The sequence below is a fragment of the Gallinula chloropus genome (assembly GCF_964237585.1).
Source record: "Gallinula chloropus genome assembly, chromosome: Z".
Taxonomy (NCBI): Eukaryota; Metazoa; Chordata; class Aves; order Gruiformes; family Rallidae; genus Gallinula; species Gallinula chloropus.
This window is the reverse complement of record NC_140089.1, coordinates 59,446,528-59,471,719: the sequence shown is the minus strand read 5'-3', so window position 1 is coordinate 59,471,719 and position 25,192 is coordinate 59,446,528. Positions and strand designations below refer to the sequence as shown.

At 39.2% G+C, this 25,192-nt stretch overlaps 1 protein-coding gene across 1 annotated transcript in view; it reads right to left on the bottom strand.

Moving 5' to 3' along the window:
• Positions 1 to 24,929, bottom strand: part of GLIS3 (GLIS family zinc finger 3) — a gene marked incomplete at both ends in the record, with an annotated part of 172,561 nt that extends 147,632 nt beyond the window's left edge. Inside the window, 3 exon segments of the mRNA XM_084278078.1 lie at positions 24,560 to 24,719; positions 24,722 to 24,796; positions 24,798 to 24,929. Of these exon segments, the coding sequence (XP_084134204.1) occupies positions 24,560 to 24,719; positions 24,722 to 24,796; positions 24,798 to 24,929 (367 nt within the window).
• Positions 24,930 to 25,192: the final 263 nt, after the last annotated feature.

Here is a 25,192-nt window from a genome sequence, read left to right as displayed (position 1 = left end):
CCTCCAGCATAAGCCAGGTCTCAGTCTTTGCAACAAAACACATCAGTGCCAAGACTGCATTGCATGTCATGATCCAGCAGGAAACCTCTGTTTACCAGCAGGAGACATGTGCCTAGGAGATCTGTTCAGCAAAAAAAAAAGCATGCAATAAAGGTTTTGTTCAATGTTAAACTGTAATTCCATGTGAGAGTCTCTAAGTTTACATATAACCCAAGATATTTGACCAGTGCATCTCAGAAAAGCATCTTTCCTCCTTTAAGGGATGAAAAAGAACAAACAGGTAAAAAGAAGAATAAATGTCCACGTGTTATATAGTTATACCAAGAATGGATGGGAAATGTTAGCTTGGAAAGAACTCCAGAAATTGATTCTTGCAGTAACTTGCAATCACATTCAGTACGTTTTTGTTTCCCAGATCAAGTCCATTGTTGAGGGATACTAAAGTGTAATTTTTAAAACTGCACCGCCCAAGTTTCTGAGCAGTACAAAGAAACATTTATTTTTTCCTTGCATTAAAAACAAGATATTATTTAATATTGTTTCTCCTAAAAGATAGTAGAGAATGCTATCCTAGTTGTCAGTTTAACCAAGCAGAAATAACAAGCATACAGCCCACATAATGTATGTATTCTAAGACGCTTTATACTCAGTTAATTAGTTTAATTACCGCTTTCATGGTTCATTTAGAAGTTTCATGCTTCATTAAATATCTCATTACTTCAAAAACTTTTCAGTAAAAATATAATTGTCTTTTTAAGTAATAATCTTGTTAACTGATATATACATTTCAAGCATGTCTATCAGACACTATCAAAGTCTAAATTGCTACAGTAGCAGTATCTCAATGCATTATACAGATCTCATTCCACAACACAATGGAAAGATATTTTTTCTCCTGAAACAAAGTACTTTATCAGGAAAAAGAAAATGCTTTTGACACACGTTCTTATCATTACAAAAGATCCTGCACTGATGTCTGATTATTTCACATTCACAACAATCAGCTCAAACATACCCTGGACTTTTGAGAAAAAGTCCTTAAGTTCAGAAAGTTATGTCATTAAGAAAGCATAGAGATCAATGAAACTAATAGTTTGCAAGATACAGAGGCCAAAAAGCCAAGTGCAACTCATAAAAAGAAACTTGTGTGGGTAAAAGAACATTTTTTCCACTACTTACTTACATTTTTTACTTATTTACATGGAGTATGCATTTTCTCAATTCACTACATAAAATTACCTCAGAGCAGTTTAGAACATTTTCCAGACTGAGAAATTACACCTTACAAGTCCACCTGCATGACTGCCACAGCTTCTCTGGAAATTTCTACTACTATCTTCATATACAATCTTATTCTATGAAAAACATGATCAGTAAGGTGCATTGCTATAACAAAATTACAGCAATTCTCAATATTTAAAATTACTTTTAGAGAAGGCAACCATCAGCATCAGGCTATTTAGATTTCCTAAAAGCTGAAATGTTACCACATCATGGTCCAAACAGAACCTTCTGCTTGTCCTTCCACTCTTACCTCTTCAAGACAACGAGAAGCAAACCCTGGGAAAATTATACAAACAGCCACAAGTATTTAAAATCTGTATTGTCACTACATGCTTCCATTCCTCTCCAGGCTTCAGACATTTTTATTTTAATTTTATTCTTCATTAACCCAAGGCATGTTAATTAATCAGAATGTCCCAGGTCTTTTGTAGTTGTGACCAAAAGGAAAAGACTAAAGGAAAAACTCATTCTGTCTTGTTTAAGTGAGGCCATCTCCCTTCCACAAAGCCAGGGTAATAAGAGGGAGGATTAAGGTCACTTGAATGGCTCAGGCCCTCTAGAGACAACTCCAGGTCCTGCCCTTAGCTGTCATCCTTGCCAAAACTGATTTATGGAGAATGACATCTTAACCACAGCTATTATTTTGTGAAGAGAAGGCTGCTGTGCTGGCAGGGTTTGGCATCTAAAGTTGGTTACTGAGTAAGGTCTGATTCAAAGACACAGGAAACCACCCTGACATACCAATGCAATGGTGCACGTACATGTCTGCAAGGGCTGGCCGAGGGGTGGAAAGAAGTGTTCATGGACGAAGCGTGAAAAAGGCAAGTGTCTGTGTGCTCTGCTGAGCTGGAGCACCTTTGTTAAATGGTGGAAACACATATGAATATCCTGATGGAAACCAAAATATTTGTAAGAGGCTGGTCATCACAACTGTGTATCTCTCCTCCTTTAACTCTACAAAACCCCAACCAATACTCATCTTTGCATTAGTTTTTATAGAGAGAATGTGCTATATAGGTAAGTATAAAATGCTCAAAACCAATTAGGCAACATTTGAGGACTTCATCCTATTGACTTTCTGTGAAGTTAAATTCCCAAGTACATACATAATTTTTTCAAACAGAACATGGTTTTAAAAGCTGCTTAGGTAATTTCTCAAACTTGCCTGATATTCAAGCATTGATATATTCTCCTGCATACAGTGTATCATGTGTTTCTTTAGTATTTGGCTATGATTTTCACTAAATTGCCGGGATTCGATTCCCTAATATTCAGGAATTGGAATTCCCTGAAGTTAATTGTGAATAGGATATAAATTGGCACCTCTTACAGCATCTGTAGTTGTAGATCTCTATTACTGAAATCCACACTCCATTCTACCATTTGCAAAACTTTGTTAAAAGAATGTTTGCTTTTTAAGTACTTCTGACAAGTACTGCATGCTGAAGATGCAAAACAAAGCCCATTCCACTTCCAAAAGACTCCAAAACACTAAACCAGGCCAACAGAGAAGAGCTAAAGTTATTATAACTGAAGAAATTACAATGGCCAGAAAAAAGTTTATAGTATTTTTTCCTGTTATACGATTGGCTCCTCTTCATGCAACATTCAATAATAAAGTCTGCACAGGGAGACTGAATGAAGAAAGCCTGTGGATTTGCAGTCTGGGTTTGGGAGAGTTTTCAATGCCTAGATGAGGTCGGTTGACCTTGACTGGCTGATAGATGCCCACCCAGCGTGTCTCTCACTCCCCTTCTTCCCTCTCAATAGCACAGGGGAAGAAAATAAGACAGAAATGCTCCTGAGTCAAGATAAGGGCAATTTAATAAGAAAAGCAAAAGCTATGTGCCGAAGCAAAGCAAAATACGGAAAGTACAAAGAGTGTTAAAACCTAGTATGTGAGGCAAGCAGCTCAGAATACTAGCTATCTCATAGGAATACAGATGTTCACAGTGCAACGTAAGCCGGCAAGCAAATATCACATAAAACAGTTGCTCAAAGATCCTGTCTTTAGGTCTGGATTTACTTCCATATAAATGCATGAAAGCACCAGGTACATGCACTAAATAGGTATCCTTCCTTTTGGCAGCTTTTCCACGCTGTCCTCAGGATCAGTAACTGAAACTGCCCAGTTCCTTCTGCCTAATACGCAATATAACTACTGCTTAATTTCCTAGTGTCCTAGTTTCAGCAGAGATATACTTAATTTTCTTCATAGTACCCAGTGTGGGGCTATGTTTTGGATTTGTGTAGGAAACAGTCTTGATAATATATAGATGGTTTTGTTATATAGAGGTGGGTTATTTTATTGCTGAGCAGTGCTGACACAAAGCCAAGGCCTTTTCTGTTTCTCACACCACCCCACCAGCAGAATGGCTAGGGGCGCACAAGAAGTTGGGAGGGGACACAGCTGGGCTAGCTGACCCAAACCAACCCAAGGGGAAGGGTCATACAATATCTAATCATGCTTAGCTTATAAGGGACAAGGGGATGAAGAACAGGGGGGTAGAAGGGGCAGCGGTCATTGGAGTGATGGCATTTGTCTTCCCAAGTAACCACTATGCATGATGGACCCCTGCTTTCCTTGAGATGGCTGAACAACTGCTTGCCCATGGAAAGTGGTGAGTAAATTCATTGCCTTGCTTTTCCTTTACCTATTAAATCGCCTTTATATCAACCCACAATTTTTCTCACTTTTACTCTTCCAATTCTCTCCCCCATCCCACTAGGGGTGAGTGAATGTGAGGCTAGCTGCATGGTGCTTTGCAGCTGGCTGGGTTAAAAACATGACAGATAAAAAGGTTTTAGGTCCTTTTAGTATTCTTGTGAAGAGTCAGGAACAGAAATCTAGAAATCAGCAGCGTTTTCTGTAATGCAAAATAAACATATCTTAAATCCTACTCCCATACATTATGACTATCTGCTCCTTAGTCTGATCAGTTACCTACTCTAAGGTCCCTTTGATTTCTGGACCAAAGTAAGTACGACTGTTGTTTTAATCTCATTCCCTAAGAATTGTAACAGAATCATAGCCACACATAACAAATACCTGCTATACTTACAATGTCTTTGTACCTGGATAATACCAGGAATGCATGTGGAACTGAACCATATTGCATTTTATCACAGATAAGCATGTGTTTCACTACACAAGTGCACAAGTACAGCCACACACATGTCTTTAACTTTGCTTTAATTTAATGATTCATGAACATGCACTTAGGAAGTCTTAAATCCTCATGACTCCATTTTGATCTTCTCCATGTTTTCTACACTTCTAATCCTGTTAAAATTTAGATTGCCACCATGCAGGCTCCAGCTGAGAGGCAGGAATAATCCCAAAATACCTCCAAAGATATCAGTGGGCTAGAGTTGGGTGCTTTGTTGAATCTACTATACAATTTTTGCGATAATAGTTTTAAAAGATACAATGTGATCAACCACATGGATGAGCAACCTGACAGCTTGACCACTTGCCGTAAAGTAAATCCTCTGAAACAGGGCATCTCATATCAGTAAAGGTGTGCAATTTTTTAAGTATTAATCAGACTGGTCCATAGCTGTGATCAGAGTAAATCTACACATTTTATTAACCTAAAAAACCAAATCATATAAATTGCCATATGCACACCCAAGTTTTCTGTTTTAAAAGAAAAATGAATGACACTTTATTGGGAGCATGTTTATTATGATTTTGACTTAGGCTCTGGTTTCTTGTTTACAAATCTTATTTCTCCATATATTTTTTTTTAAAAAAATCTTAGTCTACCTATAATAGGCTGGGTAGTTGCAAAGGAAAAAAGGACATTATTATCATCATATTCAACTCTGGAATTAACAAAGCCTTTGCAAAAGATTCCATCATCTAATTTAAAAAACCTCATTTTAGTGATCTCTGGGTAAAGAACAATTCAAATAATTGTTTGACCATTAATGAACTTGTAAGTTAGTGTATGGTGAAGGAAATCATGACAAAAGCAATCACATGGAAATCTGCTCAAGACTATTTGGTTTTGTTTTCCCTTTTTTATTTTTAAATCCAATCAACATGTCAATGTCACAGTAGCTTACCATCACTCTGTAAAGAAACTGGGAACAGAGGAGGAAATTTAACAATGTTTTGAATGTGCTGAAAAGACCATAAATAAAATGTAGCAATGACGGGGAAATAACCAGAGCACAACAGGTTGGGAGAAGATGCACTGGAAACAAGAACACGCTCACTTAAGATGAAAAGCTAGAGTTACGCTTACCGCTGCCATCTAGCTCATTTATTTCATTGCATCTGTTAAAGGATGACTTCCCTGAAGGACATCTACTGTACATCTGACATGTATTTCCAGATTAGGGAACCAGTAAGTACTAACCCACGTCTTCACAGAGTTATCACGCCTGCCACAGGCACTAATTTTCCTTGGCAGGAATTCACCTTCCACATACAACTACAGCTGTAACACAAAGAATTACATTGTGAAATTTAGAGTAAGACTCAGCAACACCTGGAAAATGTTTATTAATAGCCATAAACCTGGTACACTTTAGACAAAAAGAGATATGACAGGATATGAGATAGATATATATATATATATATATATGGCCGCAGGCACTATGCAGACACTCAGGCACTTCTGTAATTTGCAGTTTTATGGGTTTTGCACAGTTACAGCAACAAATTTTAGCAGATACATTATTAGCAACAACTCAGAAGTGTACGTGCTACCAAGAAAGAAGCAAAACTAGAGATGAGATAAAAATTTCTTTTGCTACAAAAAAGTTAACAGACCTGAATACAAAACAGATATATAATTTCTTGTGGTTTTGTTGGGGGGTTTTTTGGGTCAGTTGTTGGTTTGTGGGATTGTTTTCAATATAAGAGGCATAATGTCCTACCACAATAGCCACACAACTCCCCCTCCCCCCCCCCCCCAAAAAAAACAAACAAACAGGGGGTTGGGTTTTTTTTCTTTTTTTTCTGTGATGCTCTGAGTATTACCAACTGTAATCGGTGGCCGTTACTTTTCTATTCACAAGTTATATAGTAGTATATAGTTATAGTTATATAGTTATAGTAGTCAATCCACTTCTATGTATGAATAAAGTAGGTTTGTATCTTGTATTTTGAATTTGTATTGCATTAGTCATGAGCAAATAAATTTAGGATGTATGAATATTTTACTGACTAAATCAATAATAAGCAGAAATATTGCAAATATTTAGAATATTCACCAGAAAAATTGATTAAAATAGTTGCTAAGAATTAAACCCTCAATCTTGTCACACTGCATTATGAGCAGCAATTCCCTATTTTGAATGCAACCAGTTGTTAGTTATGAGTGTCTGAAAAAACTGATGCTAATATTTTTCTTTCAATAATTCAAAACAATATTAAAAAATGTTTGTAGTTGGAAAATAAGATGCTTGGCTAGCTTCTTACACTCTTATTTCTTTAACATTTTGATTTCCTGTTTCAAAATAATGCAGGTTTTTGAAAAGTTTGGAGCAAAAAAAAATTAGCCAAAAAAGAAAAAATCCTATATACTCTTGTTCTCTTATCTTTCAAAGCTACTATCATCCCTTAGCAGGTGACTTCTCTTTGGCAGTTCATGATCTAAACTAACATTTTTTTCTACATTATTTTTACCATACTATTTTCAATAATATGTCTCCTATGGAGAACACAATGTTTTTAATTTAATTGGAATTAAATAAATAAACATCTAGACTCTTATATAAACTTTTTCCTACACTTTCAACACATTTTCTAAAAAGACTGCTATGACTTGTCCACAGAAGTTTAAAAAAAGCTAACACATTCTCCAGCAACATTTAATTTTGAATTTCAACTTTGACAGGGGGTAGTTGTTACCATCTAAAACAAATACCCTTTCAGCTGCACAGTCCCCACCACCTCTGTCCACAGAAGAGGTTAAGTAAAACAAAAAAACCTCCAGATTAAAGAGTAAGTTCGTGTTGGAGTTAAGGAACGTTCACACAGTATTGTCTATTAGTACAAACTCCTCCTTTCACGAACAGAGCTTTCCCAGCTGGTGTTTCCAGAACTGCCTCAGGCAGCAATGGTGCTGATCTTCCCACTCACAAGGCCTTACACAGAATGCTGTGGTTTAGCCCCAGCCGTCAGTAGCTTTCCACCCCACTTTCTCATGTCCTCTCCGGTAATGCAGGTAACTCCACAGGATGCTTCGTGGTGTGCGCTCCCTATATCCTCCCTCTTCAGCAGTGGAACGCTTACTCCTAATATCTGCGACACTGGTCTGTACAGGTGGAGAACAGGAACTAACCCCTTTGTGATGCCGGACCTCCCAGGACAGTTTCTGCTCAACCGAGAAAAGAGAGGAAGAAAGACTTTCTTTATATTGTCAGAGGTGGTCAGCCACTTCATCCACTGTCAGTGCTTCTTCACCTTTCAAGTCCATTACTGTCAGTAAGTTGGTAAAAACTTCTACCACATGGGTCACATTCAATGGACTTCATCAGGATCTGTGGTAACTGCACATTGCCCAGGTCATAGTAAACCAATTCCCTCAGGTATGGAAACTTCAGTCCACAGAATCACACAATCACAAGGTTGGAAAAGACCTTTAAGATCATCAAGTCCAACCAATCCCGTCCTAAGCTAAACCATATTCCTTGCTACCTCGTCTTTTAAACACATCCAGGAAAGGTGACTCAACCACATCCCTGGGCAGCCTGTTCCAGGCCCCGACAACTCTTCCAGTAAAATTTCTTTTTCTAATATCTAATCTAAGCCTGCCCTGGCACAGCTTCTTGCCATTTCCCTTTGTCCTATCACCTGTCACCTGGCTGAAGAGACCATCGCCCACGACTCTACAACCTCCTGTCAGGTAGTTGTAGGCAGTGATAAAGTCTCCCCTCAGCCTCTTCTTCTCCAGACTAAAAATCCCCGTCTCCCTCAGTTGCTTCTCATATGATTTGCCCTCCAATCCCTTTACCAGCCTGGTTGCCCTTCCCTGGACTCGTTCAAGGACCTCAATGTCCTTCTTATGGTGAGGAACCCAGAACAACATACAGCGTCTTGACTGGAGGGATATGTTTCTCTGATGCTTGAAAGAAGTTGCCTCCAGAGGTGGAGGTCTTGTACCTTTTTCCCAACTGCCTTGTCAATGCCTCCTCCCCTAGACCCAGCTGATTGGTCTCTATACCCTCCAATTCCAGGCTGCTGCCCCATGATGCCAGCATTGGAGCAGCCTGGAAGGTGGCCGACATCTCCAGCACACTCTGGGGCAAGGATCAGATGATTACCTCTGGTTCTGCCTCTCCTTCTGTTTTTGTGATGGTTCCAAGGGGACCATCCTTTAGTAAGAAAACTGATTTTTTTTGGTGTATTTTTCCCTGTGTATAGGTATGGGTTGGGTTTTTTTTTTGGTTCGGCTTCAGTGCCTGTCACTAGGGTTGAAGTAGCTTCAGTTCCTGTCACTGGGAATGGGACAGCTGCCTGCTGCTCTGCTTTCCCTCTCTTCCCTCTGTTGGTACTGTCTACTATTGAGGAGTGTTTGGTAGATACTGGCCAGGGCCAGTACTTCACAGTGTGGTAGTGCCTCTTTGGAACAGCCACAGCATTTGCCTTTGAAATATTCTATCACCTCATCAGTGTTCTGTAATTGTTCAGGAGTGAAGTTCCAAACCATCGGAGGTAAGCAGTTCTCTAGATACTTGCTCATATTCTCTCACATGCCATGCCACCCCTAACTATGCAATAGGAACATTCTGACTTGAACATCCTAAGGATATTCAGAATTATCATAAGGTGCCGTAATCAGCCATCATTACAAGTGCCTGTTCAACTAATTAATAAATGTGTATAACAAACTTGTTACAACATGCTTTGTTCAAATCTGTTATCTCAACCCTTTGTGTCCCATGTTGGGCATCAAAAAGACCTGTTGAGGCAAACCCCAGCTGGCAGCTGAGCACCATACAGCCACTCACTAATTCCTCCCTCCCAAGTACTATGGGGAGGAAAATCAGAAGAAAAAGGTAAAACTCATAGGTTAGGGTAAGGACACTTCACTGGGACAGCAAAGGAAGAGCAAAATACAACAATCAGCTGCCCAAGAAGGTCCATATTTTCTCCTCAGTCCACTTGCCCAGTACCATAGTTATCAGTGATTGTCTTCTGCAGAAAGCACACAAAGGAATGTCCTTTTCCTTCTGAGAAGTGCACATTTGTGCACTGTGTTTCAGGTTTGAAGACTGAGAGTACTTCAGCCATCTCCTCTCCAAAAAAACAAACAAAAAAAAATCCATAAAGGAAAAAGAACCCATGACCCCCCCCACCTTAATTTTTCCCCTTTTGAATGTAAGTGGACAACAAAAACAAAATCCACAATTCTAAAGAATTCCTTCAGTCTACAGAGTATTAAGAACAAAATCTAAAGAAATAGATTTACAAACAAATACTGAAGCCAATCTGAATGTGTATTTATAATCAACACAAGCGCACAAACACTTGCTAAACTTGAGTCAACTGCAGTGCTCATAACAGAATTAATCCGTATTTGAATTACGCTTTCAAGTTTCAATCCCAGTTGCCCTATATATACTGACATTTTAATCTACTGTGATCAAGACTATGATCTTTTAGCCCTTAACTTTACATAGTGTAGTATTTAGTAGGCAAAAAGGCTTCAGAACCTGTCACTAAAAATGTTTTCCATGCCAGAAAATAACTACATTTGTCAAAGGTAAAATTTAAAACCAAGATCTATTTAGACTTATTTTTGATATTAGACTCATCACTGGGGTTGGGGTTTTGGTTGGGGTTTTTTTTTCCCACAAGCATAACTGAGAATTCTTGCAAGCCCTAAGTTTTACTTTATCCACCTCACAAAATTACAACTTACTGTACTTGCTCTTTACATTAGCAAGTTTTCCTTTTCCACCTGTGCTGTTCAACGTAACTAGTAGGGGCAGAGCTGCAGCAGGGTAAGAGGGGCATGAAGGAGATACAAAAAAGAATGAGAATACAGGGTTATATGAGGTGCGGGATGAAGCTCCAAGGCACACTCTGCATGAGGATGCTGTTTTCTAGAAAGGCTTGCTAACAGACTTAGACATAGAGTGAAAGGAGACAGAATTGTGATGCTGGGGACACCAGGACTTAACCACCACCCCAACTGGTGGCCATTGGTAACCACCAGTCAGGAGGCTATATGTTTTTCAGTAGCTAGTAAGACACATGGTCTGTCCCATTTGTTTTTCAGCTGTTACCGAGGGCAAATTCAAAGCCATTCCACCATTCAAATGCCCAGTAAATTAGACATCCCAGTGAGACAGCAGCCCTACTTAATTTCTGTACAGGAGTTGTCATGAGGTCAATAAAAGTTTCAAAGCCTTCAGCAGCTTCCATATTTAGCACAAAAAATATTTTTCTTTTGCGAGAAAGTAATTCAGAACAGCCATAGGAAAAAAATGGCGTTGGTCTTACACAAAATTCTAGGCAGAGTTACCAAATTAACTGTGAACTACACAAAGGCATTTTATCAAACAAATACTTCCCATCCCAGTTAACAGCAATAAAAAAACTGACAAATAATTGACAGTTTCACTGAGTTTTGAATACTGCTCAGTTTGTGTAATCACAAATGAATAAATGGATGGCTGTGAATATACCAATCTATGTAAAATTTATTTCCTTATCCCTTTCTCCTCTCTATGCCTTTCTAAAATGCATTCAGTGATCCAAAAATCTTTCATATGACCTCTCAGCTCCTTTTCCCAGCTTAACACCAAAGCAAGTGTGATTAAGTAACAATCACATGCTGGCTAAGTAAGTCACATCCCCTTCAATCAATCAAGATGCCAGTAACAATATGCCCACAACAGGAACCCCAGTAATTTAATAGATAAATACATATGGCTCAGGGCAGAACACACTTGAGGCATTCACAATTAAATGGCTTTTCACATGGAAATAAAACATGTAGCTATCAATGAAGAAAGTAATTGAGAAACTATATGCAAGATGGGAAAGACACCAATGCAGCAGCAAGTCAAAACAGAAAGCCACTATTTACCTGGTACAGCAAAGCTAGCAAGAATCTGAGTATAGATTAAGCAGGCAAAACTCTCCAGCCTCACATCTCTATGGGCAAAGAAGCGTCATGCACCTTTAGCCACCCCACTGCTCAGGAGTTGGCCAGAAATGGTCCACTGGATATCAAGAGTGGGCTTCCAGCAGGCCTCAATGTCCCCAAACAAACAGCATTCATCTTGCATTGAAAAGATTTTTAAACATTTTCTCCTACTTGAAAGCAAACTCATTTTCTAGCAAATAAATATCCAAGCAGTCCTCTCCCACTGACAAAAGCATCAAAAAATTCACATGAAAGTGGGGTAGAAGATACATTTTACCAATTAATTGATACCAAAGCTGGATCAGTGGTCTTTTAGAAGAACATCTATTCGGGAATACTGATTGACAGTCCAAATATTGTTTGGTTAGTTGGAACCTGAAAGCCAACTGCAGATCTATTCCCAGATGTTCACACAGTAGTATATGATAAATATAAGTCCAATCTACACCAAATATGCTACTGCTTAACTCATGACATCCTCTGAAACAAGCCATTGAAAACATCTCAGTAGGACAGAACAAGGAAGTTAAAGTGTATGTTAGTCAATTAAGAAATACATTTATCTGCCAAAGTAAACTTGCTGTTGACAATGTCAGCAACGATGACGATGACTGCCTATCACAATATACTGCTATATTTAATTATAAATTCAGGCAAACATTAACATTCATGCTGGGTTTTCTCAAGTGCCTTTTTAATAAAAGTATCTATTTTACTTTCACCTTTCTAAATAAAAGTTATTGAAGTACATTTATAGATTTTTTAAAAAACTTTTGTGCTTAAAACACTTATTCAGGATGTTTCCAAATCATTCATGGTAAAATTATTGGTAACCCAGAAGCCTTTTCAGTGGACAAATCTCATTCAAGCCTCAGAAACAGACAGACTGAGACAAACTGTATTCCTAATGGTAAAGTAAAGGTATTTGTGTGTGTGTGTAAAAGACACAATATATCACTAATTAAAAGCATTTGTTTTGACCTTAAGAGTCCTCATTCAGTGGTAAAGAGGTGAAATATAAGAGACATTCAGGTGAAATGAACATTTTCATCAAAACCCTAAGTTTGAGGATACTGAAAAGCAGACAGAGTATCATCTGTATCTCCCTCTTCAGTCCAGTCAACACTGACTACCACATAAACAGAAGAATCTATACAATGTTATAGCTACTTATATGAGATCATCACTATTGGTGTTAATAAGCAACAAAAGCTGAATACCTGTTTACATCACTAAAACATAATCCATTCTAAAAATTGTCTTTCCATTTGAATGGAATCCCTTTTGGGAAAAGATATGAAAACATTTCTTCTGCCTTTCAAGCTCCTAGAGTGGCTTGCAGATCTTCAGTCCCACAGCTCCCAAAAATGCAATGGAGCTTTAGTGACCTGACCTGAGTAAGTAGTGTGCTCCCAGGCACCTGTGTTTGCTGTTAGAAGGGGCACAGCCATGGTTATCCCTGGGGAAGAGTCCCCTTCCTCCATTTGAGAGCTGGGCTAGTGGAGGGAGAGAGGGCTGGAGAGACTGCAAGGTACAGCAAGGTGCCAGGATGGAGCTGAAGAGATGGCAGTGGGTGCACATACAGTCATATCTCAGGGATGACAGATAGACCTTGCAGAGGATTGGACAGGACCAGGCTGGCCTTGCCACTGCACTCAAAGTCCCACACTGGTTGCCAGGAAAGACTCCGTATAGGATCATGTGGGATTTATCAATAAACATTTTGATTTCTCCTCTTACTGCTTGCACACTTCTCTTTATAAAAAGTTAGCTGTAGCTCTTTTTTTATAATACCTAATTTAGAAAATTTACCTTAATGCACAGCCAACCAGCATTCTCTATCACAGCCATTAACAGCTGTCATCTCCACTAACAACTGGGGAATTGAGTCTATATTGCATGGAGATGGTGTTCCTGAAACTTTCTTGGGACTATTCCGAAGAGATATACCACTAACGGACCACAGATCCAGAAATTACATCTACCAAATTTCATCACTTGCATTTTTAGCATTATATTTGACCAACAAGAAAAGTGAAGAACTTTTTGGGAGAAAAGCAACTTGAAAGCTTGCCATTTCCAATTGGCATTTGCCAATTACAGTTTGCGAGTTCTTAATACTTCTTGGTGGTTTTTTACCTACGCTGCAAATTTTAATCTAGTGGAGTTTTTTTAATCTGCTAGTTTTAAACTACTGCTAAGTATCTTAGTAATTAATTCTTCAAGTCTTGATTCAGTAGTCATTTTTACTAAGTACAAGGTAGGGATCATCCAAATTTTCTCTGTAAAACCTGAAGAGCTTGAATTCTCCTGCAGTAGAAATAGTACCTGTTCCATGAGACTGCAGGGAAAGAACATTATCCCACTGCTCTGTTGAAGACCCAAAAATAGCTTCCTTAGTGAGAGCCAGATTTTTAGTTTTATGGAGATTATTTCCCTGCAAAAGAGATGCAGAGCAGATAGCAATACTTAAGCCCCCACAACGCCTTTTCTCTTTTTTCTCTTTTTTTTTAAAAAAAGTATGGCATCCACTCATCACTGTTTAAGTATCTTTTCTTCTTCACAGTCATCTCTAGTAAATATCTTTATTTTTGTAAGGCTTCATTTCATTAAAAAATAAATTGTACTAAGGTAAAGTCAGTCAAAGCAGCCTTTCCCGAAGACAAATGCCTCCCCAATTAAAATATCTGCCCTCAAAGAAGCAAGAGGCTCTGCAAAAGAATTCTGAATGTGCAGAGAAGAGTTACATAAATGCGCAAAGTAATCCCTTATTGGTTCCCAAATACGAAGTTCCAAGTACACCACTGATTTCAATAAGCTGAAGCAAGGTTTGGCGTCATTTCAGGCAACTAATTCATGATGCTTTTGGACATACTTGCAAGGGGAAAGTGTATTGAGGAAAAGAGAAGATTCTTCATCATTGCATACAGCTACTATTGCTGTTTAATCTGGATGGCAGCTAAAACAACCTCACAGCCATTCACTCACTTCACCCTCACCCTTCAGTCAGACAGGGGGAGAATGGAAAAGGGGAAAAAAAAGTGAAACTCATGGGTTGAGGTAAAGACAACTTGAGGGAACAGAAAAGAGATAACAACAATCACATTAATAAAAGAATACATGCAAGAAATTAACAGCACCATTGCTCTCCATGCAAAGACAATGCTGTGCAAGACCATGTGCTGCCCCGCTGCCCAGTTATATATGAAGCATCATGTCATGTGTTATGGAAGATCCCCTTGGCCAGTTTGTGTCCCCTGGGTGCTTCCTGAGTGCCCCCTCATCTTCTTCATAGCAGGACAGTGTGAGAAGCTGACTGCTTGGCAACAACTAAAATATCAGTGGGTTACCATGTCCTCGTTTCATGTAGGCTAGACTTAATTTTCACAAGGAGCCAGCTGAACTGGCCAGGTGAGCTGAACTGGCCAAGGGTGTTTTCCCTACCTTGTGAGGTCGTGCTCCTCATAAAAGGGGGCTAGGCAGGCAGGGGCCAATCCACGCAGCTCCAGGACAGTCTGAGTGTGGGCTGAGTGTTCAGTGACTCGTGTGGTTGGTAAAGTGGTTTTTATTATCTGTGAATATCCTGTCATAAGTCCTGTTGTTATTTCCCTCTCCTTGTGCTGTACCAGTAAACTGTTTGCATTTTTCTGCCCATTCTCTTCCCTATCCCGCTGGGAGAGGGGCGAGCAAGCAGCTGCATGGTGCTCAGCTGCCAGGTGGGGCTGAACCACAACATACCAACATTATCCTCATCCTTAATCCAAAATGCAGCAAAACCAACTGCTGGGAAGAAATTTAACTGTGTCCCTGCCAAAACCAGGACACCTACTGTGGGTCAACCAGTCACTTAAGTTCATCCACTCCAAGCATCAACAGGAGACTCGTACCGTGGAGATGTCCCCTTGGACACTATTCCAATGCCCTGTGAACACCTGCAGGGCAACCTGTCACACCAAAATTCCTTCAAGAGCTTTTACAAGGGAAATTTTATGTAGCAGCTGCTTTATTACAATAACTAAAACTGGCAAAGAGTATCTCCTGCTGAATTCTCAGCTCAGTGCTGTCCTCAAACAAAACATGAGACTCATAACTAAATTGGCAAACCTGAAGAGCTGTTGTTCTCTGCTTATTAAAGCACAGAAGTACACAGACTTTCTTCTCATTATTGTTTGAAACCTCTTACACAGCAAGATAAAAATTGGCAGGTCTATACCAGACACGAGCAGCGAGTTACTTAAAGCAGTATTAGAGAGCTACAGTGAATAACTGGTATGTTTCTCACACGCACCAGCCTGCTTCTCCTTTCAGTTGCCCATATAGAGGCCCAAAGATAATGTCTAGTTTTAAGATGAAATTTTACAGAACTCTAGACATGTGCTTCAAAATAAAAAGAACAAAAAAATGCATTTGTATTGTGAAACAATAGCCGGATGTAAAAATACATAAATGCCATGCTGATGTTACACCCATATATGACTTTTTAGTGACTCACATACGGACACATGCATGATCTAAATGCTGTCTGCAAGAAAACAGTTGTAGGTTTGCACAAGAATAGTTTTCATCTGAAACCTAGCTCCCAACTTCAGAAAGATTTTACCATAATAGTTTAAGGACATTTCTGGGAACAGATGTAGGAAGACAGGTAACTTCAAAAACACAGGACTCCATCAGTGAATGAGATGCAAACATTATTAATTATTTCAGAAGCATCTCAGTAACTGTTTAGTTAACTAAATTTCTCCTGGAGGTCAGTATCTAGAAATGCTGTGGGCACAAATGCCCACAGCTACAGAACAAGCAGGATAACTGACTGCAACAATTACTAATTTACGCAATTTAAAATATCTTACCAGAAAATAAATACACAAAAAAACCCAAAATCCAAACAAAATGTCAACAACAAAAACCACCATACTGCAGGGCTTTCATTTATTCACTGATTGAAATCTTAATGATATGCATTCACAAGAGGCAAACAAAAGTCTAAGATACTTGATTAGCAAAGCATTTGCTATGTCCCAAGGGTTCAAACACTGGTTTTGCCTAAGCAAACATAAAAATTCATGATAGGAGTTGAACACCAGGGAATAGAGTAATTGCTCCAAAAGGAATTCCTCTTTCTGATCATCTTGTCTAAAATGTTTCTAAAATACTTTTTTTTTGTTTTGTTAAAAGACAGTAATATCAAGAGTGAACCATAATCTGTTTCAGCCTATTTACGTGTCAAATGGCTAGACTAAACAGGTTTAGATTTCTCTGTACAGTCTAGGCAAAACCACTTATATCACAGATTTTAACTGCTGCGTAGTATCTGTAAAACCGACCACATAAACAACCAATGAACTGATATTTTCATCACAAGGAAAATTTCCATTTCATCTCCTGAGAGCTGAGCTGGAGAATATTGCCTGAACATGTGTTTTGTTTTGGTTTGTTCTGTTTTGTTTTGTTTATCAAAAGGCCTATGTATCAGCGGTTATCTGTATCAGACGACTGAGGGAAAGGGCTCAGAGAAAGGAAAAGTTCATTCCCTGCTTCTGCCTAGGCCCTCCTGCTTTTCCAATGTGAGATACAGTCCTTTTACATCCCCTTCCATTCAGGGAGAGGGGCAAACCATGGAGCTAACTTCCAACTTCTAGAAACAGTTTATCAGCTGCAACAGCAAATGTAGCCCTATGACACCAAAGACCCAAACCATCCTACTTCTTCCTAAATCTATCTAGAAGCACCAGACACAGAACAGCTGAAGGGCACGCTTGTCACCTGCAGAATTTCACAAACTCGGTATTTAACTCAGTCCCATAAATATGATGGTTAAATGGAGACATCAGACTTCTTTAGCTGTTCACCTAGGATCAGAAAAATTCCCTCTTTATGAATAATCTAGAGTTTTATTTTAGGACAGCAAACAGGAAGTGTCAATTAGTTTTTCCAGATCAACTATCAAAGACAATTTAGGAGATCAAAATCCCACCTACAGCCACCAGAATTGAAGGCCTAGGCTGGCCTAGGATGGTCTAGATGATCCTTATGGGTCCCTTCCACCTCAGGATATTCCATGATCCTGTTTCTCTGATGAAATAAAGAAGTCATACTACTTTGCCATGTAAGAAGTTTCACGGGTAAAATCACAGCAGCCAATTTGACTATTTTGTCATAATTCTGTTTACATAACAAGTTTACCATGGGAGATAAAAGAAACGAGGAAAAAAACCCCACAAACCACACTTGGCTGTTGCAGTTCATATTAATACAGTTTAAAAGACTACAATAAACATTTCCTGGCAGTTTATGTGTTCTTACAGTTAATACTGCATTTAAAATCTTTCATTTATTCAAGAAGGAATAATCTCCCCATTTACTTACTATAGACATTAACATCACACCCATCACAATGTATTGTATTTTCATCACTGTCATTGTGATTTGCACTGCAGTAATGCCCGGAGTAGGCTTTACACAGTAGGAGTTGTGTCTGTCACCAAGCAAACATTAAAATAAAATCATTACCATGAATACAAACAGAGAAGAGAGAGGCAAATGGGGAAAGTGAGAACAGGGGGACACAGAGCTAAAAGGAGACAGGACAGTTTAAGAAGCTACAGCAGAAATTACTGCAGCAGAGACCAAAATAAAATTCTGGCATTCTGATGCAACTACTGAGTTTTGACAGCAACACTGTGAGCCATGCTTTTACGCCTACATCTCTGCCTTCATTGCCTAGTGCCCCATCTGCTGCACCCAGCACATAGTGAGCTGCTATCTCAAGTCTGCTGCTGAAAAGATGACCTACATTCTTGCAACTAGCAGTGAAGGACATGCTCCACTATTTCAAGTATAAGGTAACTTACCCAAAATTTACCAGTTAAAAGAATTGAGGCATGACAAATTTAAGTGAAATACTCGTATTCACACCGAAAATACTCAAATCTTACTTCACTTGGAGTGAATTCTCATGCATAAAAACTTCCAGAACTTTCATGTTTCAAGAGGACTTTTATTGCAAATTTCGCCTATTAAAAGGTGGCTGACACATGCATCTTTTTGTATGAAAACAGATTTTGTTAGTGCCACCTCCTGGTGATAAAACAAAACTGAAAAATCGTGGACCGAACTGAAGTTTCTCAAACAAATTAACAAGAAAGTATAATAGTCTGGCCTGTTTCGGTTTGCTTTATTATGTTGGTTTGACCTGAGGCATCAAATTTTCCTCTCTGCAAACATGAACGATACAAAATTAATTAGCCTTTTTTAGGATGACATATGTGCAGATGCTTAAGTGTCCTTGAATCAGTGACAACAGAGAAAAAGAAGAAATGCTGCTTTCCCAGAAATGCTACCCTCTCAGGAAGGTACATCTGACTTGATTTTATCCTTTGGGAGTTTTGTGGAGGAGCACACTGAAAAGCATACAGAGAACTCCACTGGAGCTTGCTCAAGTGATCATGAGGTTTGTGTAGCTTCCCCATCCCATTTGCCCATCCTTTCTTTGCAGCCTTCTAGCAGAAGGTAGTCCTTGGATGCTATTGACAACTGCAAGCTTTCATCATGGTGAAAATAAATGTTATAAAGCTATTTATAAATACAACCTTCAACTAGTTTGTCCCAATCTTAAAGAAAAATATTTCATCTAAAAAAAATTATAAAATATGAGACTTACTTAAATCTACCCTACTGTATTTTGGATAGCTCACTTTTGGATAGCCAACAAAGCAGAGGATAAAGGTGTAAGGTAACGTATGAAAGAAGTTAAATTACACTCCTAACACAGAATGAGTAAGTGTTAGCAACATGCCTAATACTCTCGAGGGATTCTGTAGGTCCTCTGTAAAGTAGATTCTTTCTGGCATTAAGCCTAACGCTCTTCAGGGAATGTTTGTAAGTTGCATGGGGCCCCTACAACACATGGTCCAACACGTGTTTTGGGTCTACCAGAGCTGATTTTATTTTCTTAAACATTTTGTTCTTAAACAAAATTCCCAATGGTTAAGGTAAATACTCTAAAAGTACAGAGTCTAAGTCAGTGTAAATCACAGCCTTTCATCATTTGTGTTCAAGAGTTGTCTGAACATCATCCATGTTAAGGAGCTGAACCATGCCTGAAACATGAGACTGGAAAAAAAAAATTAACCTGAAATAAGCACTCTGAAGGAATGTCTTGCAATGGTAATCTGTGCACCACCTTTTACATAAAAATAAACATCTGAGTGATATGTCCTAGGGAGCCTGCTTTGGCAGTGGGGGTGGACCCGATGATCTCGCAAGGTCCCTTCCAACCCCTACAATTCTATGACTATGATTCTATGATTTTGTACATTCTATGACTGGCACACCAAGAACCACAGTGAACCTTTGCAAAACGGACCAGCCGTCATGGTCATCCAGGCCCTAAAATTAATCATAGAATTAATCTCAGGGAATCCTGTGTTCTCAGCTGTGCCCTCCTGGAAAGTTCTAAACAAGACAAAAAGAATCCACCAAGACCCATCCCTACTGTCTTCAGAATGGATTTTCCCAACAGCTGCCAGAGCTGCAAGCAATCATTTCCTTGCTTTGATGGATACTGTGTTGTCTTTCAAGCCCATAAGCAGAGCTAGAAAATGTGTCATGCTGGATAACAGTTAGGTCATTATAATTTCATCACTTTGCTGTACCTAAATGTCATCAATAACCGGACTTTAAAAATGCTGACAACTGATTATAGAAACCAACTTGAAAATAAGTCTCAAGTCAAGCTTTCTGCATAAGGAACTGCACAGAATACTGATGAACACCTTTTTTCAGACTGTGCCAGCTGACACGTAAAAACAACAGCAGCAGAGAGCAGAGTGAGTATGTTAAAGAGATTTCAAGTGTGGCTCAAGCTGCTTACTGATTAACACTTCTGCTTGTAACACTCCTCACAGACCTGTGTGGTTATTGTTCAAAAGCGAAACAAGGCTCTCTTGGCAACTGGAAATAAATTATCCACCCTGACCAAGTTCACAGTTCTTACACAGCTTAGCAGCACTGGAGTTGCTGCTCCTTCCAGAACCTGTGGGGAAAATAAAATAATAATTTAAAAAAAGAAAAAAAAACAATCCCACAATTTAAGGCCTGTCAACTATTTAATGGATAAGGAAGAGTCTTAATGATCTCCAACAGGAAACATCATCTTATATGCGAATATTAGTTCATTGACTTATTTTACTATTGACAGGAAAAAAAGTAGTCATATTTGCAAGAAAACAGGAAATAAAATGCACAATGATTTTTCATGTCAAGGGAAAACTTAACACTGTGGAACCACAGAAATGGAAGATGACAGCTGTCTTTTTTTCAATGGCTTTGAAAAGGAGAACAAAAGGGATCCATGCCTATCTGCACATGTTTTCTGCATTTCCTACCAACAAAATGCCCACATTTGCTTCTTAAAGTCCCATCTCAGGTATTTCCATATTAACTCTTCACATCTATAACACAGCCGTTGTCCCATACCCACATGTTTACTACACTGGTTTTAGTGAACAAAAGACCAGACTAGTTTCCAAGACTTGAATTTCCCATGTGTGCTGTGTTGCCTGCTGCCAGCGAGGACGGGGGATGCAAGGAGATGGCTGTGGCTCTCATGACTGACAGCTGCTCCCACAATCACAATATGGAAGACCAAAAGCCAGGCTGATTGGCTGCCTTTCCCCTCCCCATGTCCATGCAGGGGTCTCTGGTACAAGAAAGATATGGAACTGTGGGAGTGAGTCCAGAGGAGGGCCATAAAGATGACAAGAGAGCTGAAGCACCCCTCCTATGAGGACAGGGTGTGAGACACGGGCTTGTTCAGCCTGAGAAAAGGAGGCTCTGGAGAGCCTTATTGCTCCAGAACTTGTTGCAGCCTTCCAGTACCTGAAGTGGGTTTACAAGAAATATGGGGAGGGACCGCTTATCAGGGAGTGTAGTGATAGGACAAGTGGTAAAGGCTTTAGGCTGAAAAAGGGCAAATTTAAGTAGGATATCAGGAAGAAATTATTTACTATGAGTATGGTGAGGCACTGGAACAGGTTGCCCAAAGAAGCTGTGGATGTCCCATCCCTGGCAGTATTCAAGGCCAGGTCGGATGGGGCTTTGGGGGTAAACCTGGTCTAGTGAAGGGTGTCCTTGCCCATGGTAAAGGGGTTGGAACTTTAAGGTCCCTTGTAATCCAAACCGTTCTGTGATTCTATGATTCTATGTTGGACCTCTCCACCAGGTTATCAGCACGGTGGTTGGAGGTGCAGCAGTCACATCCCTTCCATCAACAGCACCAATGCTAAGGAAAAGTAACAGGTGTGCTCCCCAGCTACACTCACAGGCACATTCTGCAACTACATACACCAGCCAGGATAGGTTTATCTCTGATACTCCTTGATGGACTTCAAAAAAATACAATTGCATTCAGTATGAGAAGCCAGTATAGGTGCTCAACATATTGGTCCTTTCAGGAAGTGTGTGTTGTTTTCAGAAAGATTTGGGACTTTTATTACTACAACAGAGGTGAGAACACTCAAGACATAGCTGAACATAGTCTAGGTCACACTCACAAGTCCACTGTCCACACAGAGGAGTAAGACAAGCAATCAGAACAGCTGCTAGGGTTTTCTAGAAAACAAAACACTATTCAGATGTATATAAAGTGCAGATATGCTGGTAACAAATCCTTGAATATATAACTTTTGGACATCACTACATTTAGATCACAGCTCTAATTTCAAGTATTTGAAATTTAAACACTTTTACAAAAGCTACTGTCTTAATAGAACATTCAGTAGAAAGTTGCATTATTAGTTTTTCACTACAAGACTTTTGCCAAAATACTTGCATTGATGAGAGAAGCTGGACACCAGTGCTAGCCAGGTCATAATCCTTTCTTCCTTTACTGTTCTCACCCTTTTCTCTTCCTTGTCCTGCCTGATGTGTCTCTAGCTCACTTGTACCTCAGCACATACTGTCAGTAAAGATCTCCTTCTAAGCATGAGTCAATCTAAAAGGTATGAAACTGACTAGCCACAAAAAAACCAAGTAAATACACATAACAAGCAAAATGAGAGACTGCAGATTTTCAATGCCAAATACATGCAATGTTACATCTGCATTTTGTACCTAGTTTCCATGTAAAAATATCTAATATCAGTGCTCTTAGCAAAGTTGAAAATTCTGTGTTGAAAAAAATTTCACCATCACACTATTTTCTTTTTCATATGCACGTAGTACTAGAAAGCGCATCATACCAACAGTACCACACAGGAGGTAAAGTAACTGAAGTTTGAGGTGTACACCAGTACACCGGTGTTTCTTTTCTCCATACAGTAGTACAACATGTTGGGGTTCAGGTTCTCATCATTCACAGAAGCTTAACAGTTCCTCTTACTGTGACTTAGGTGGCATCCTTTCTAAAAACCATCCCCTTTTAAAGCTTTGTAACATCAAATAAGGTAAAGAGTCTTCATGCAAAGCAGGCTCTCTGCACATTGTGGTTACTATAGATCATTACTGTTCCCTTTTTATGCACTCAGCACCACCTCCTGCCAAAAAAAGCAACTGTGAAAAAAACAAGGCACACAACTGGATTGTCCTCCAAAACATTCTGTTTTTCTCCTTGCCAAACTGAAGCCCCTGTCTTGTTTTTAAACTATTCTATCCATTCCTGAAAGCAAAGATTTATTCCAAAGCCACCAAGTAATTTTGTTATGTATACTGTTTTTACTATCTCATGTAAAAAAAGCAAAACAAAAACCAAAAAGCCCAACTTTGAAGAGTGCAAACCTGTCACATACCCTGAGAAATCTGTATTGCCTTCTTGACAAAAATAACTAAAATAAGTACCTCTTAAAAAGCTTTTCCCTTCATTTACCCACCACTAGAAATAGACAAAATACGAAAGGGCTGCAAAAGCATAAGCTACATGAATACTTTTGTAAAGTTTACAGTCCTAGTTTACGTACATTCCGTGCTTTATACAGCTTGATGAGCTTCAAAGAGCTTGTTACGTGATGAGTCCCCCACTCTTCACTGTAGCAGAAGCTCAAAGCTATACACTGTGAATTACAACCACCACCAAAGTAAGCACCAGACAGATGATCTTAGAAATCACCCCATGAGTATGTATATGCATTACCACTGGTCTGACTCGGCAGAGCACTCAAGCATGCAGTTAACTTTTGACTTCTGAAGTGATACTGGTTTCAAGCTTGTGCACCTTCAGCTGAAGATGATGGACCTCCTAAGTTTTCAAAGGCAAGTAGTGAAGAAAAACAGAAAATGGAGAGAAACAACACACTTGGAATAAAATGGGAAATCTCTGTCTTCTTTTCTGCATTTTCACTTAGATATCAACCCAGGCTTTTCTTGGTATTTTAAACCATTTCATTACTTTCTATACATTAAATTCTCATGTCCATGAACATTTAGTTTTGAAAGTATGATACCAAAATTCATCCAAAAGAGTATCTCCTTCTCTAGCATGATCAGAGTCAATAAGTACTAAAAACTTAAAAGTTCTGGTTTGACTTCAAAGCCCCAAAAGCAGACAGTCAAGTGGTTTCTCACAGACAGGTCAATCTCTGATGTGCAAGCACTTACTCACAGAGTGCCAGCCTTCAAATTTTAAGAGGGCTATGCATCATTACTTTCTACAGCAAAACAGTGGTTCCAAAAAATGGATTGCAAATGACTGAGACGTGCTCCAAAGTGCTTTACAGCTTACATAGCCTTAGCATTCTTAAAAGCATGCTGCTTTCACCAGTAAGCAGCTGTTAGTGACCAATGGAAAGCTATGCTCATGCATACAATGAGTATTTCCCATGGCACACAAAAAATTTGGGTGCCACAGAATGTAAAATGACTAGCTGGATTTGTTGAGTCAAAGTTAGGTTAGTAAAGCAAACTACACTCCTTTAAACAATCTTAGGACAACTCAGGGATTCTGAGCAACTGCTGCATAACACAAAGCCCTGGGCAATAACAAAATGATGGATTACTTTTGTGGGAAATAATACCAAAAATGTGTTCCAGTGTCTCTTCCTTGGTGGTAAGAGTGCTAAAGAAAAGACTGAATTCTATCTACTATAACCAGTACATTCTGCGTACGTGATCCTGGAGAAGAAATGCTATTACTAATAGCAACAGAAAAGAAATCTTATTTTCACCTGTGCACGGGGAGAAGGCATCTCCAAATTCTTGCTGGTTTAGCTTTAAAGACTGGGGAACTTCCAGTCCTGGGGGCTTTGAGACTTGTAGAAAGGGCTTCCCATTCATAACAACTTGTTTGCTGGGACTTAGAGTAGGAAGATAAACAGTACTTTGCTCCAAGGAGCTATCCTTCCACCCAGGAGCATCTCTAAGTGTAGGCTAACAGACAAGTTTCCAACCTTTGGGCTTGGGGTTGCTGCTATTTAAGGATAGGCAGGGTGTTCCTGCATGAACTCTGATCAGTGGGATATGCTGTCCGCTGATCATCCTAGGTCCAAGAGGAATACCTGTTGTGCAGTGGCTCATACTACATGACTTTCCATTCATTTTCAAGAAGTTAATGTAATCAAAGTGTGTTTTTACAGACCCACAGCAATGACTGATATCAATCCAAAGTCAGTAAGTAATCCATTGTGTATTATGCCTGTTTAAAAATATACATAAATAAAAATAACTTGGTTTATTAGATAATACATCAAAGAAGACTGGGGATGATCTAACTTCTGTAATGCTACTGATTACAAGAAACAAAGTGCAAGCACTACATGATCTATCAGAAAGGGCAAAGCCAAGCAATGATGTAGTGCTCT